Here is a 15802-nt window from a genome sequence, read left to right as displayed (position 1 = left end):
GTTGTCAACATTTTTCTTAGTTTAGGACATTTTATTGTGCTCAGGTAATTTGCCAGTGTGAATTCTCTTTTAAGGGTCACATAACATTGTGATTTACTTTGTGTTTTGGTTGTTTCTTTCCAGTATTCAATATATTTTTCTTTCTGCTTGCTGATAATTTGGTTTGGTCTGCTTGAGTTTGTGTTGCTGTCCTGAGGCTGTCGGGGACTTGTTACTGCAGAGAGCCTCAGGACCAGCTGGCTGAGTATTTGATCATTTCGTTGAGGATTCCATCAATACCACAAGCCTTTTTTCCAAGGGACTTGATGACTTGTGTTAATTCTTGTTCTGTTATAACATTCTAAAGTTGGCAATTCATACTTTTCAGTCACGTGACATGCACGGTGACCTAGAGGGCAAAACAATGGACCAACATTGCTCATACGGCGACTCCCCCATAGAGACGCTGCAAAAGCAGTCAGATTTTATTTGGATCACCATTCAACTTAACCATATGTAGTTCCACACTGACCAGACTTATTTAAGTCACAAGGTCAAAGCTGAAATCACTTTTTCGCAAGTGGAAAACTACTTGTTACTTGTTGTATTGGCCCTTTAAATGTATTTCAACAGGTTAAAAGGACTGGGTGAGCTACAATTAGCCACAACTCATAACGCTCATAAATGAAATCAATTCATTTTGAGAACCTTTCAGTCACAAGGTAGGGAGTGGAATCAGATTTTTGGCAAGTGCAAAACTGCATTGGCCATTTAAATGGATTGCAATTGGTAATAAGGACTGATTAAGCTATATTCTGTCTTTTTGGCACGTGCAATACTGCAAATTACATATTTCAACTGGTAAAAAGGTGGATTGGTTGGCACAGAGCAAGCAAAATTAATGTCATAAGGACAATGGCAAGAGCGACACTTCCTGTATTTTATTTATAGCCTAACCCAGCTGTGAATCATGTTAAATAAAGACTACAGTCTGTTTTCCAAATATAAACAATATACAATACAATAAACAAATATTATTAAACCAAACACAAATTTCATCGGCAACTATAAGCAAATTATATTGCTTATAACAATGTTTTGTCAAAACTTCAGTTGTATTATTCCCTTACAAGAAACATTAACGTTTCACAAAGACATACCTTTGCTACCACGGACATAAAGTGATGCTTATTTGCACGTTATAACTGCTTGATCCAGATAAAAGCAGCTGTGTATAGATAGGACACCTTTAACATGCTGCGTGCGCTCCCCCAGAGGGCAATCCATTTTACGGCGGATGATCACTTTTCACCTGTCACTTGCTCCAGCGCATCAACTTGATTGATGAGTCAAATTCACACGCACATACTGAGCAAGGCTGCACTCTCTCTGTTTCACTGTCTACCTGTCTGACTGCCTGCCTCCTGTCTGTCTGTCAATGTCTGACTGGCTGTCTTTATCTGACTCTCTGTCTTCTGTCTCTGGTTGTCGGTCTGTCTCTCATTTCCCTCTCTATCTTTCTGTCTCTCTCTCTCTGTCAGTCTTTCTTTTGTTCTGTCTCCCTCTCTCTCAACTCAATTTATAATGCTTCTGCCTCCATTTCACTACACAACTGCAGATATCAACATGTTCCACTTTTTGAGGACATGTGTGCTATGATTCATCTATTTACTACTTCCATATTTTCTTTTGACCAACATATTTCCACTTCTGACATTATAACACCGTTCAGCTTTTAAACAATGTATTTCAACTCTGATCAGGTTTTCTTGAGCAGTTCAATGCAATTGAGCTTCAAGACTTTTCAGGCATTTGATTTCTTCTGCATTTTCTGCAATGTTTTGCAAGTTTGTTGTTTTGTGCATTTCAGCTAGTTCAAGCATTTGAATTAAGCTCTTCCTGTAACGTTTTGCAAGTTCATTCAGCTTCAGCATACTTTTACACTTTCCGCAGGAAATGTAGTTTCTAGTTGTTCCTACAATGGTGTCCTTCCCTTTATTTATACCCAAAACTTTCTATGAAGCCCCTAAAACCATGTTTTAAATCTTTAGTATGACAGTATGAGATTACAAATCTGGTCAGATGCTTTATATCAAAGTCAGTGCTTGAACTTTCTGATACTCAGTGCTACGGACACATTTCAGTCTGTAGCAGAAAAGGATCTAGGTTTGATATCCAGCCATGGGATAGAATCCTTTTTGCTTCGGGCATTGCCAACTTCACTCCACTTCTTCCCAGCGTAGTAAAATATTTGCGCTCGTTGTGTCCTCCTCCATCTCTTCTCTGTTCCTTGCTATTATCCATTCTTCTCCGTGGTTGCACACCTTCATTTTGTATGTCTTTTTTTGGCCTGCTTGTGATGCCTTTCCTCCTTACACAAACATCATTCCTCCTCTAGTCCCTTGTAGAGGTTATATTCAATTCGATGTTGCTAATATAGTGCCAATCCAGAAAGTCATGTTATTGCTCAAAAAATCCCACTATGAGCAAGTACTTTGCAACACAGGCAAGCAAACTCAAAAACATGACTCAGGATGGGTGGCCATCTGTCTCGGCCGGTTGGGAGTGAGAGAGAGGGGGGCAACACAATAATACAGACAGTAGAAGTAGCAGTGGTACAGAAATTGAATAATGGTAGGTGATTAAATCTACCTGCCCTGACATAATGACTCTTGAGTGGATTCTTTATCCCATCACTTTATTTTAATATCACTTTGCAGACACACTGAATGCCTCAGAGAGGTGCAGCTGTGTCACCATCAGGTTATTATTTCTATCTGGGTGCCTCACACTGTGGCAATTACCAGGTTCATCTACCTCTTTGTCTGACACGTCACCACTGGCTGGATTGTGTGGATGTGTTCCCTTCCCTTTGTGTAGTAGAAAAAGACAAACATGACAAGCTGTGCCTCTGTAGAATTCAGTTTTGATGTCATGTCTTTATATGTCTGCAGCATGTGACAGATAAAGGGGAGAGTCGGCAGAAGGTGTTCACAGAGAATCTTACAGTGGAAGAGCTCTACCTGTGGAGCTGGGTGTGACTGGAATGCTAAATGACCTGGGGACTGTCTGGCATCCGCTGGAATGTAGTCAGGCTGTCAGCTCACTGTGACACAATGTGTTTTCACTTTTAGTTTAAGAAGTGAATTGGATTGCAAACAACTATATCCATATTGCAAAATATACCACTGTAGGTGAAATATTTAGCTCAGAATTTGGATTGAAAGGTAATGGAAAGAGAAGCCAAAGAATTATAGAACATGCTTCACTAATGGTCCTAACGTTAAAGACAATAGAGTTGTATGTGTTTAGTAATTCATGAGAGCACATGTCAATATCTGGAAATAAGCCATCTTCAACAGTAAATGGAAATATGACATTTCTGTGTCCAATGCTGGGAATATAGCGTACTTTCATTTGTTATGCCATGTATCAGGGTACTAAATAGTCTTGGAGGTCCACTTAGAAAATGTCAGCAGTGTCACAGGTGCACAAAGGATGGATTAGGTGAGTGATATGTCTAACTGAAAGAACATCTTCATTGTATGACCAACTTGTGCTTTCTTTGGGGGAACGCATATTTCCATAGTCCACTGACCCTTCAGCCTGCTGTGTCACTGTCAGTCTCTTTTCTCTGTATTGGGTAGTTTTGAATATACCATTTCACTGTTTCAGCCTCAGCAGACTGTGGCTACTAATGGCTGAAATTTAACAGGCGAGGTGACATGATAGCCATGTGTCTCAATTTCTTTTTCTGGATTAAACTATATTTTGGCCCAGATCTAGACGGGGTTTGCCTGTTTAGTATGTGGACCATGTATATAATATGCCAAATCAAGAGTTTGAGTTCCTCTCTGACATACCTGCATAAGAAATACTGTCTCTAACCTGCTTCTTGTGAAAAGGAAGGATGAAAAATTAGCATTTACATAACTACCTGTATATTGACGCTTTTTACTTCTGACACACTCTGAGCAGGTTTGGGTGTCTCACTAGTTCAGTAGGGATTGCGTCATTGTACTGTACAGTGAATTGGATTTTGGACACTGACTGGGTTGTTGATTGATACTGATCCCTCACTGAGCTGAGACACAATGTTGGACTGGTTGGACTGTTGTCAGATTTCTCCAAAAACAGCTACACTGAATTTATTTCCAACATACTGAGGTAGTTAGAAAGTCATGTAAAACGTCATGAAAAATAAAAATGAAGGTGTGCATATGTAGCTGCATCAATAGTTAAATAACAATAATGAAATTTGGTGTGGGGTTTTCACAGCTCTGCTTTTGATGAACTCTTTTCACAGATGTGTGATAGCAGAGTAATCACAGCGGCAGCTGATAAAGTAATTGTTGCTACGCTTCATTTATGCGTGCCAGTTAGCAGCCACTCACAATAATACTAATTATAACACTGTTGGTCACTCATTGTTTACTATGTGCAGCTGTGTTATCTATTCAAGACATTAGTAATGGCTGCAGTCTAATTACATCAGCCACTACCAGGGCTTTGGTGCTATGCATGCGGGCTGACTGAACATGTAAATGGGATAGAGCCATCTTTGCTGAACCTGTGCTGTTCTTGCTATAGCTTGCCATAATGTCAAGCACACAAATGTCTATTGTCTCACATTAATCATCAGATTTAATCTTCATTAAAGGGATAGTAAATGATTGTAATCCAAGATACTTTTTGTTAAATTTAGCAAATATTTCCTCATGGTTTGAAAGCTCTCTGTTCTCTGTGTATCCTACACAGCCCTTGGTCTGTAAATGAAACACAAAGAAATTGGTGCGGACCTTGCCCACGATATTGTTCCAGCCAATCAACAGGCGGCGTTGGAGCAGTAGGAGATTGACTTGTCTACACCGGCACATTCAAACGTGCTGGACTCCACGTACTGTGCAGGAGACATGGCCAAGAAACAGCCAAAGAGGAAGAGGTCTGAAGAGTAGAAACAGAGAAAAAAGTTAAATGAGCAGGCAAGGGCAAAGGCGTCTTCAACTCCGAGATTTGAAATATAAGGAACGCAGCCTCTGAGGGAGCACTGAAGGGAGGGGTGTATTTGTTTGGCAGTAGAGTTCAAATATGTACAATCCTTCTGCTGAATCACTTACTACCCCTTTACAGAGTGTGTGCTGTTAACAACATAACAATACTCAATACTCTGTATGTGACACAGCAAGGCTGAGAAAAGGGTCTATTGGAAGTGTACTGATGTAGCTTCCAGCGTGGAAGCACAGCATGCATGCAAGGATTACAGCTTCTTACTGTGCATTCTGGGATTTTCTTCTGGAGCTGAACAACTAGGCATCATGCTGCAGGCATCATGGGAAGAAGAGGAACACCTCCTGTTAGGTTTGTAACGAATAGTTCAAAGCTTCGTACATCATGCAAGACTAACCCCCACTGGCCTCAGATGTAACACCAACAGCAACTTAGTTTTCCCAGGATGTCTCGCATCCGAGTAGCCCACACCTGCTTAGCTTCAGTCATTCGGCAGAAACAGGATACATGTTAGTATGCCTGCTGACAATATGATGTGAACATGGCAGTAAGCAGTATAGACAGTGACTGAGTGAGTGTGTCTCCGGTGTCTGCGGTAAAAATCACACCCTTTGGTTTGCTGCTGTTGTGGCTTGAACTTACTTCCATATTTGTGTCTTGCAGGGTGTGAGGAATACTCTGGCAGGGGAGGAGTCCCAAGTGGAACTTCTCAAGGCTCAGCTCAAGGAGCTCTTCAGGTTCTCGGAGGACTCACGCCACCTTTCTGATGAGGTCCTGGCTGTTGTCAAAGAACATCAGAGGTATGTGACAGGAATCAAACACTGTTTAAAATTTAAAACCTTGTGTGGCACATGTAGGCAACATGATGCCTGTAAATAATTATTGTTAAAGCTTACTTGCAGTACCAAATGGTTGCCTCAAAACATTCTCCATCAGTCCAACTTTAGAATATTAAGTGTGACTCTGTATATAGCTTAAACAAATTAAAAGCAAAGGTATTTGTTTAATGCTTTCTACAACGCAATTCAAAGTACTTTAGTAGTAAGACAGAATTTTCAAAAAACAATGAGATTTCATTTCGGGAGGAAAATCATAATCTTGCAGAGTGGTGCACAGAGAACAACCTACTGCTCAATGTCAGCAAATCACTGATTTCAAGAAAAAAACGAGATAAAGACACACACTCCTGTCTACATCAGTGGAGCTGAGGTGGAGCAGGTGAACAGTTTCAGGTTCCTGGGAAGCAGCATCACAGAGAACCTGACATGGTCACCTCACATCTCCACGCTGGTGAAGAAAGCTCAGAAACAACTGTGTTTCTTAGGGAAACTTAATAAGGCCAAGTTCCAGTGCCAAGTTCTTGTCAGCTTTTACAGAGGAGCAATAAAAGGCATCCTGACTGGAAATATCACAAACTGGCATGGGATGTGCACGGCCCAGCACCGGAGGGCTCTGCAGCAGGTGATTAAAACTGCTCAGAAGATCATTGGTACCCATCTCCTGAGCATCAGTGATATCGGTGAGGTGAGGTGCCTACAGAGCCCAAAGGATACTAAAGGACAGTACCCACCCAGCCACAGCCTGTTCACACTGCTGCATTCTGGGAAGAGATATAGAAGTTTCTGCTGCCGCACCACCAGACTGCAGAGCAGCTTTCCCCCCCAAGCTATCAGATTTTAAAACTCTAAATCAAATTCATCATCAGCACTGCTCCACTGATGATAGTTTATTTCTGTCTACCATTTTTACAATTGCTTCTATTTTAATGTGTCTTGTCTGCTATGTAGCAGAAGGGAGTTATAAACTGAGTTTCACTCTACAACTTGTTGTATTGTGACAAAATAAATCTACCATCCTACAAATAAGTATGAATACAAGATGGTAAAGAAACACAAGGCAATATAAAAAGACATAAATCAAAGAAGCAATTTCTGAAGATCGTTGGCTGTTGAAGGCTTATACTAAACTGGATTGCTGGCTTTAAAAGTTGAATAAAACCAATAATGTATGAAATATGTGAAACATCAAAACATATTGTATAACTGTAATCCTGTAATGCACAATCAAGTTATATACATCTTTCTTTTCTTTCAGGACAACCTAGGAAATCAGAATATGTATGCTGCATGAATGTAGAAATAGCTATATGACCATAAAGACAAAAGAAAAATGTAATCTCAGAATTTAATTCAGATCACACAGAGAATAATAATGAAAGTTCCAGTCTTGGCAATCAGGGGACAAAAATAACATTCTAACCAACACACATCAAAAACTATTTACAAGTGCTAGTTGTGCCATTCAATTCAGTCTTATTTCTATAGCACCAATTCATAAAAGTCATCTCTTTGCACTTTTCATATAGAGCACGTACTCTTTGTAATAGTATTAACAGAGACCCAACAGTTCCCATGACGAGCAAGCACACAAACAAGGAAACACTTCCTTTTAGGAGGTAGAGAAACCTTGAGCAGAACCATGAGTCATGGTAGGCAGCTATCTGCCTCTGCAGCTTTGGGTGAAGGATGTCTCGAAGCAGTTCCTGTCTGCAGTGAGGGATGGCTGGCTGGCTATAAATATTTCTGTATCTAGTTCTATCTCTCTTGGTTGTCCAAAGCTAATTATCCATTGGGAGAGAGGCTGCCTTTGTTCTGACATCACTTCTGGTCCATTTCCATGTCGAGGAGCCATCTGTAAACGCAGAATAATAACTGTAAATCAAATGAAAACAGGTCAACTCAAATGGTTCCAAAATGGCCCAGAGGCATTGGAGTAGAAATTACTAGTGGTTTTATTCAACCAGACACAACTTTTGATGACAAAGACGGCAAGACATAGTTTGTTTGTGTGGATAGCATGAAATGAGAGATACCGGGAGTACTGTGACTGCAAGCTTGCTCCGTGTTCAGACACAGAATGCTTTTTGCTACATGCTAAGTCAATTGCTTTGGGTTTGACTTGTTTATTTTTGGTAAAAGTGGTTAGCATGAGCTTTTAGCTGAGCTTCATCCTGTTAGGTGGCTGTGCAGCATGAAGATGTTGCTACATGGTTAGCATGTTATTATAACCGGTTAAAACACTGAATTAAGCAGTTTGATGTTAAAATTCAGTGTTTTTCTGCTGCTGTTCTGCGCTGACCGAGCAATAGCTGCCGCTAATGTTGCTCAGCTTATTTCTCTCAAAACTTAAGACATCTGAAGATCCTTTATCCGGTTAAAATATATAGTTAAAAATGACCATGATCTAAAAGGTGTATTGTAAAAATGTGTCTTGACAATGGATTAAGAGTAAATTTACGGCAGACAACCACAACGCTGACACATGAGCAAAGAGGATATGACACCATTCATTATTGAAAACCTATTAACCTAATAAAATGACTGACATTATTTGGAATCTATGGAACCATAAAATAAGTCTTGCATTGTTAAAGCCACAGAGCTCTAATATTTGTGCTCTCAATTTAATCATACTCCATTGTAGCTGCTTAAAGTTGTATCTTAGATATAAATGTCTGTCCAAAAGTCTGTATACTATACTGTTTATTATTATTTATTTGTCATTTTTGTAACTCAGCAGCTGTTCATATTGAATTTATTACTGTGTGTATATATAATATCCACCTACCTCATGTACATAATAACACCTGCACAAACATATTTCTTCCAGCATGCTTTGCACTGTGCTCCATTACACTATTTTCTTGCTGTCTACAAATGTTGTTTTTGTTGGTGTGTGTATGTGTGTACTTTATGCTGTAGTCTGTGTGTAAGACCGGAGGCAAATTCCTCTGTGTGTACACATACCTGGACATTAAAGCTGATTCTGATTCTACTATTGGACATGTATTATTCATGGTTACCAGAAGGTGAAAACATGTTTATCTACCATCAGAACAAATATAAGAATGAATTCCTTTTGATTTTCTTCAAGAAATTCAAGAACAAGTCTATATATCTACAGCCACATTAACGACTCTGAGCTAAGTCTAACATTGGTTAGCATGCTGATGTAGAGCAGGGAATGTTCACCATCTTAGTATAGCATGGTAGCAGGCTAACGTTTGCTAATAAGCTTTAAACACAAAGTACAGATGAGGCTGATGAATTAATTTGTTTTATTTGGTCATACAGAATTGGCCAAACTAAAAGTTTAACCTGATGCAAGATGCAATTACAATCCACTTTACTTGTCAAACTTTTGTAAGTTGCATATTGGACCGTGATTGATTTCCAAACTAGTTATGCCCTAGTTAAATCCTGCTGGTGCGTCAAGGTGTTAAGCTGAGATTTAAGGTGAGCAGATGAATGTGAAAACAAACTGCACATCCATCATTCTGCACAGTGAAGCTCAAACATCACAGTGATGAACAATAACCAAAACATGTTTTTGATGGGAGGGAACTTTAATATTTGAATTCCTATAACAAACTGTGAAGTCGCACTCGGACCGTCCTTGACGTTGTCTGTGACAAGTGCTTTTTTTGTCAGGGGGCAATTGGTAAGTGACCAAGCATGAAATCACTTTATACTGCCAAGAACGTTTTTATAAGTAATTGTTATGTTGCCTTACTTTTTGTTCAAGGTACTCTGTAAGCTTTTCTTGTAAATAAAGTTCACATTACATTTAATGTTTCTCACCAAAACACATGCTTTTCCCTTCTCATAAAACATTTGCAAAGCTGATTTTCAAACCCCTAATTGTTTACTTCCATGTTAAGTCTTCATCATTTTTCCCCACAGAAAGGAAAAAAAAAAGTATACAAAGTATAGTATCATATAAAGTAAATATGGGTGTGCTGAGGACAAAATTAGAGCCTTAGTGGTCAGAGAAAAAGTGTGTAATAGTGTGATAATAATAACACTAGGGCTAGTAATAATAATTGTAGCAGAGGGTGGCAGCAGGTGACTCACAACCACAAATCCAGACTCCACAGCTCCAGAGCCAGAAACACCAGAAAGTGATGGAATACAATATGTTTTGCACATATTGTTACATATTTGTACAAAACAATTACAGCTTTGTTGGTCAGTTTTGTAATTCTCTTGTAAATGTCCTTTACAAAAGGTCTCTTCAAATGGTCTCTTAAAATATCTTGTGTGCTCATGTTGCAGTGTGAAGTGCAGAGTGACGAGGCTTTGTTCAGAGTCAGAGTCAGGGCTGAGAAACATTCTCCAGGACCCACTGCTGGTCTACACCCAGTGGAGCCAAATGGTCAGTGAGGTTCTGGAAGCTTCTGCTGAGGTTACTGACTTCTCCCACATCGCCATGTTGGTGCAGAACATAGAGGTAAAACACACATTTCCTTAAAGCAGCTATAATTTATATTTGTGTGATAACAATGTATTAAACAATGTCACTGTTCAGTCCACTCTCACTGCTCTCATAGCATCGTTTTTGGCCTTAGCAGGCAGTTGTTTCAGCAAACAATCTTTTTAAAAAGCCACTGTACGCAACCTGCTCAGCAGCAAACAGCAGACAAGCACAGATAGCGACTAGCTGGTGAACGTAGTGGAGCATTTAGCAGCTAAAAAGCCAAATGTAACGATAGATTTAAGCCATTGAATGAAGAGAAGGTGCAGCATTAACGAGAACAATCAAAGAAATTAAAAGCTATTTTCTGATGGTAAATCACAAATAAACATCTCCACACAACCCTGGAATGGATGAGTTAATAATGGCATAGGATAATAATAATTAGCATTCTCACTTAAAGCACAACTGGACTTATACATATAAGTAGTGATGATGAAAAGAGGCATATACAGTAATATAACAGGTGGTCACTACGTTTCACTCAATTTTTAATACACAAAATACACAACACACCTCTGTTTAAACTGCTTCTGACTGATTAATAGGAGAAAATCTCTGCGCTCACATGCTGCCATGCATTTGTGTTTTCAAATAATCTTGTATAATTCACTTCCTTGACAGTTCATGATTAACAGATTCATTTAACAGTAGTTTAGCCTTTGAATTCCTGCTAAAATTCCATATCTGTGATGATGAATACTAAGCATTCTACTAGAAGAAGGCCGGCTCAGCGAGCTCAAACATCTGGGTGTGTCCCGCCCACTGAAACCAACCTTTTGTCTTGGTAATCCAGAGGGCGATCTCAGCTGGGGGCAGCCAGTCTTAATGCACAACACCTGTATGCAATTAAACTCATACTACTTCAGTGAAACCTACCACTGAAGCATCAGCGTAAGCGTCGGCTCTTTGTGTGAAAACCTACGTGGGTAAAGACCAGCGAGTCTACCTGCGCGAGTCCACCGAGCAAGGCCGCCTACAAGAGAAGCTTTTCCTAAGCACACCTACTCACTTAAAGCTGCCGGCTACAACTAAACTCAGGCCATGTGCTACTATACTATTCCTGTTGTCTCTGGTGCACGCTAGAGGTATCATGCCATTAGGCACAGAAATAAGACACCACCCACTTCTGTTGACTTGTCTGTTGGGTCATGGAACTGCAAGTCTGCAGTTAACAAAGCTGACTTCATCACTGCTTATGCTAACACATGATCTCTCGGGCTACTGGCGCTCACTGAGACCTGGATCAAACCAGAAAACTCTGCTACCCCCGCTGCGCTGTCCACCAATTACTTTCACCCACACCCCCCGACCGTCTGGGAGGACTGGGAAATCACACAGCTGCTACCCCCGAATCAGTGTGAAACTTTGTGGACAAGCTAGACACACTGCTGTCTTCAATCCCAGAGCATGACTGTCCCCTACTTGTCCTCAAATCAAACCCAGCAGACTTCCTGTCTCTGATTCAGTCTCTGCTTGACCTCGTTCTTATCCGAAACTGTGCCACCTCTACATGTGTCAGACCATTATCTCTATATACCTGCATGCCTACAGGAACAGCCCGTTGTTGCAGCACCTTATGTCTCACACTGCCGCAACCTCCGTAACCTGTCTCCCACTCACTTTGCCTCTCTGGTATCCTCCGCTCTACCTCTCCTCAACATATTTTCCCCACTCGAGGTCAATGATGCCGCACAGTCTCTGTGCTCATGCCTGGAATAGCCTGTGTCCTCTATCCACCAACCCTGCTCACCAGAACCAGTCCCACCCATGGCTAACTGATACCATCTGTGGGATCCGTACAGATCTCAGAGCCACTGAAAGAAAATGGCGACAAACCAAAGACCCTGCGGCCCTTAAGGGCTACCAAATGGACCCGATTCCTACGAATCTCCTCCAAGCTCCTACCGTGGTCCCGGCAATCACTCATGCGATAAATACTTCTCTGGCTTCGGGAACATCCCCGTATGCTTTCAAAAGGGCCACAGGTTACACCCTTGCTCTAAAAGCCCTCCCTCAACCCTACTCAAGTTGTAGGATCGAGGGAGGGCTTCACTTCTACCGTTTTTATCCATAGCTATCGAACGAGCAGTCTTCAACAGGTCTCAGAATTCCTCTCAGGGAATGACCTCCTAGATCCATATCAGTCTGGTTTTAAGAGTGCCCACTCTACTGAAACGGCTCTTCTGTCTGTAACAGAAGCCCTAAGGTCAGCTAAAGCTGCAGCCCAATCCTCGGTTCTTATCCTGCTTGACCTATCAGCTGCCTTTGACACAGTCAATCACAGGATCCTGCTATCCGCTCTCTCAGCAATGGGCATCTCGAGTAAAGCACTCCTGTGGTTTGAATCCTACCTCTCGGGGTGTTCCTACAATGTTTTGTGGCAAGGACAATTATCCTCCTCCCACTGCCTCTCCACAGGGGGGCCCCAAGGCTCAGTACAGAATGTAAGCAAGCTACACGAATGGCATCAGATTATGAACAGGTAAATACAGAGTGACATTTATACATTAAACGGCATTTCAGAACGATGGCATGTAATACTTATTTTGTCCAGTTGGGGGAGCTCTGGTTCCATGAGGAGTAGATATTCAACTTTGATTATTCTTTGAACAACCCTTTGCTCCGGAGCTGGGGAATTTAGTGATTTAACATTAAATTCGAGCAGAAAAATTAATCGAGTAGTATAAGATGACATTTCTTTATCTTATCATTTCTAAAGGAAGTGTCAGAAAGTGTTTCATTGGTTACAACATAAAATGAATAAAGGTCAGGGATAAAACACTGCAAAATTAACCTATTTAGATTCTTTTCATCAACAAATATCAACAACAACATGGTAACTCTCTTAAAAAGAGTTCTGATGGGCTGTTCAGGAGAAAGCTAACTTCAGGTTAGTGTTTCTTTGTCATTTTAACAGTCAGGTGCCAAAGGTGGCCAGTTGTACGATCGAACTGCCCAGAAACAGCACTTAGGGAAAGCAAACCTTTCAAGCCCTCCTTTGGTCACTTCAGCTGTCTGTTGAGGGTTGATATCTCAGCCCCTCCGCTTTCTCCCAGGGAGAGAGAAGAAATTTGGAGTCTTCCAAATTTATTTGATATAAAATGCACAAATCCACACTGGTTTGTTCACAACAATGGTCACCACCGTCCTTTCTTTGCAGCTAATATTATTTTGTTACTTATTTGCAGCTAATATTATTTTGTTACTTATTTAACTAATGTTCTAAATAGCCAAAAAACATGCTTTCCAGCAGTTGGGGAAACAACAGACAGACTTTTATTGAGGGACGCACTGTTCCCTACACTGTACATAGTCAAAAATTGTAAAATGCCTTTCAGATAGATGCAAAACTCTAGAAAAAGCTTAATTTTTGAGGTGAGACCACCAGACAATCAAACATTTTGTTGCTAATAGTCAATTGGGGAGTAAAAAGCTCATGGAGAAGAAAGGGCGCAAATTAACTACAAAATATATCAGTTTCTTGATCTGTTCACAATCAGCTTTCCCCAAATGCTGTTCAAATGGTGGTATTTTCTTCCCTCACTGTAAATCTCAAGTTTGAGAAGGGCCCACAAGTAGTATATAGGATTCAAGTCAGGTGAGGTTGGGGGCCAGGTCATTCTTCGGGCATCTTTGAGGCCCTTGCTGGCTAGCCAAGCAGTGGAGTACTGCATGTGATGGAGCACTGTCCTGCATAAAGATCATGGCCTTCTTGAATACTAAGGACTTCTTCCTGTACCACTGCAGAAGAAAGGATCTTCCAGAAAGTGGCAGGAAGTCTGGGAGTTGAGTTTCAGTCCATCTTCAACCTGAAAAGGTCCAACTATCTCATCCTTAATGATAGCAGCCCATACCAGTACGCCTCCTCCACCTCAAATTTGTGGCCTGTTTCCATAAGTGATCCAGCCATAGACCCTTGGAGGATATCGGGGTTCTGGTAGCTTCACGTTTAATTCTACTCAAGTCTTTTGCAGTTAATTTGCGCCTTTTCTTTTTCATAGTCACCTACTCTGCCTTCATGTACAGCTTTTAATGGGATGTTGAACATGCTCTGTGTGTATAGTTTTTTTCCTTCATATGTAAAAAAGAAGCTGTTATATGAGGGGCCTGCGGTGTAATCACGGATTGTTATACTTTTGTAATATTATTTTGCCGCTGGATATGTTTTACAAAGGAGGGCGGGAATTGACGTTAGGGGGAACTCTGGAGTGCAACAGCTGAAGCGGTCGGAGTTTAGTGGGATCTGTGTTACAGGATTGCCAGACGAACTCAACCAAAGAATAACGCTTTTTAGTGGATATATTTGGGACTACTCATCATCCCATAGGCTAAACAGACTGTGGGGAGGTTGCATAATTAAACTGTGGAATATTACTGACTGTGACGTCTCACTATGCTTAACCTGGTGTCTTTTTGTTTTTTTCTTACTGAGGAGGACATCTATTTGAATCCAGACAATTTAAGTTATTTGATTGAACGTGTTGATCTGCTTGGACATTGGGGTTTTGAAGGGTAAATGTGTGTGGGAAAACGATGACAACGTTTGCTATGTTTCTTTGATGTGTCGGAGCGCAGCCGAGCCTCCAGCAACGAATACCCATGTGTGCTGCCCGATGTGGTATAATTCTGATTTATTTCTAATACACGTTGTTAAACCCATCATGTGGACTTTTTTTTCGTTAATGTACATTTTTATCAAGTGTATAGTTGCAGTTTGAGTGTTTATCTGGTTTATTTAGGGTTTCTTTAACCAAAGTAAGCAGGCCGCTGGCTGTAATGACCTCAGCAGGTATCAGATCCGCACATTACTTTTGCATAATGTACTTTTCTCTTGCTGTTTTGGTGTAAGGTGAATTGTTACATCTTCTCCATGAGCTTTTTGCGCCCCAGTTGACTATTAGCAAAAAAATGTTTGATTGTCCGGTCATCACACCTCAAACGTTTATTTATTTCATGAGTTCTGTCTGAAAGGAATTTGACAGTTTTTGACTTTTCAGTTAAATCTCTTAAAAGAAGCTGCCTAATAATTATGCACACCTTGATATTGGGTGTTGATCTCCTTAGGCCACACCCTCCCTCATTACACAAATACACATCACCTGATATGCTTGAAATCAATAAGCGTTCAACTTTATACAGCTTTGAGTTGGAAAATATGATATGTTTAAAATACTTGCTTGCCTTATGTGCCCACAGTGTACAGGGGGAACACAGGTCTGAGACCAGTAACGGAGATTGACATTTGTTAATCGATTCAGAATCTCCCACGTCCGCATCGCGATGCATCTGAGAATAGATTTTTTTCCCCCACCCCTACTGCCTAGGTATATTAACAGCTGCCTAGGTCTATTCGGTGTGGGTGGAAAAATCCAATGTTCATGTTCTGTGTTTCAAGGACAGCCTCTGCTGGTGGAAGGTTAGCAAATTAATCTGGCACTGCGCTGTTGAGTACTTAGCGAAAATGTTGTAACCATCTTGCAGTCTGTTTGAGATCTGTTGT

At 40.7% G+C, this 15802-nt stretch overlaps 1 protein-coding gene across 1 annotated transcript in view; it reads left to right on the top strand.

Annotated features, from left to right (window-relative positions):
• Positions 1-15802, top strand: part of syne3 (spectrin repeat containing, nuclear envelope family member 3) — a 65854-nt gene that overhangs the window by 14040 nt on the left and 36012 nt on the right. Inside the window, exons 7-8 of the mRNA XM_046062636.1 lie at positions 5650-5786; positions 10101-10275. Of these exons, the coding sequence (XP_045918592.1) occupies positions 5650-5786; positions 10101-10275 (312 nt within the window). The remainder of the gene's footprint in view (positions 1-5649; positions 5787-10100; positions 10276-15802) is intronic.

Source organism: Micropterus dolomieu, linkage group LG11, assembly GCF_021292245.1.
Source record: "Micropterus dolomieu isolate WLL.071019.BEF.003 ecotype Adirondacks linkage group LG11, ASM2129224v1, whole genome shotgun sequence".
NCBI classification, from domain to species: domain Eukaryota; kingdom Metazoa; phylum Chordata; class Actinopteri; order Centrarchiformes; family Centrarchidae; genus Micropterus; species Micropterus dolomieu.
The sequence above is the reverse complement of the archived record's forward strand: the minus strand, read 5'-3'. Positions and strand labels throughout refer to the sequence as shown.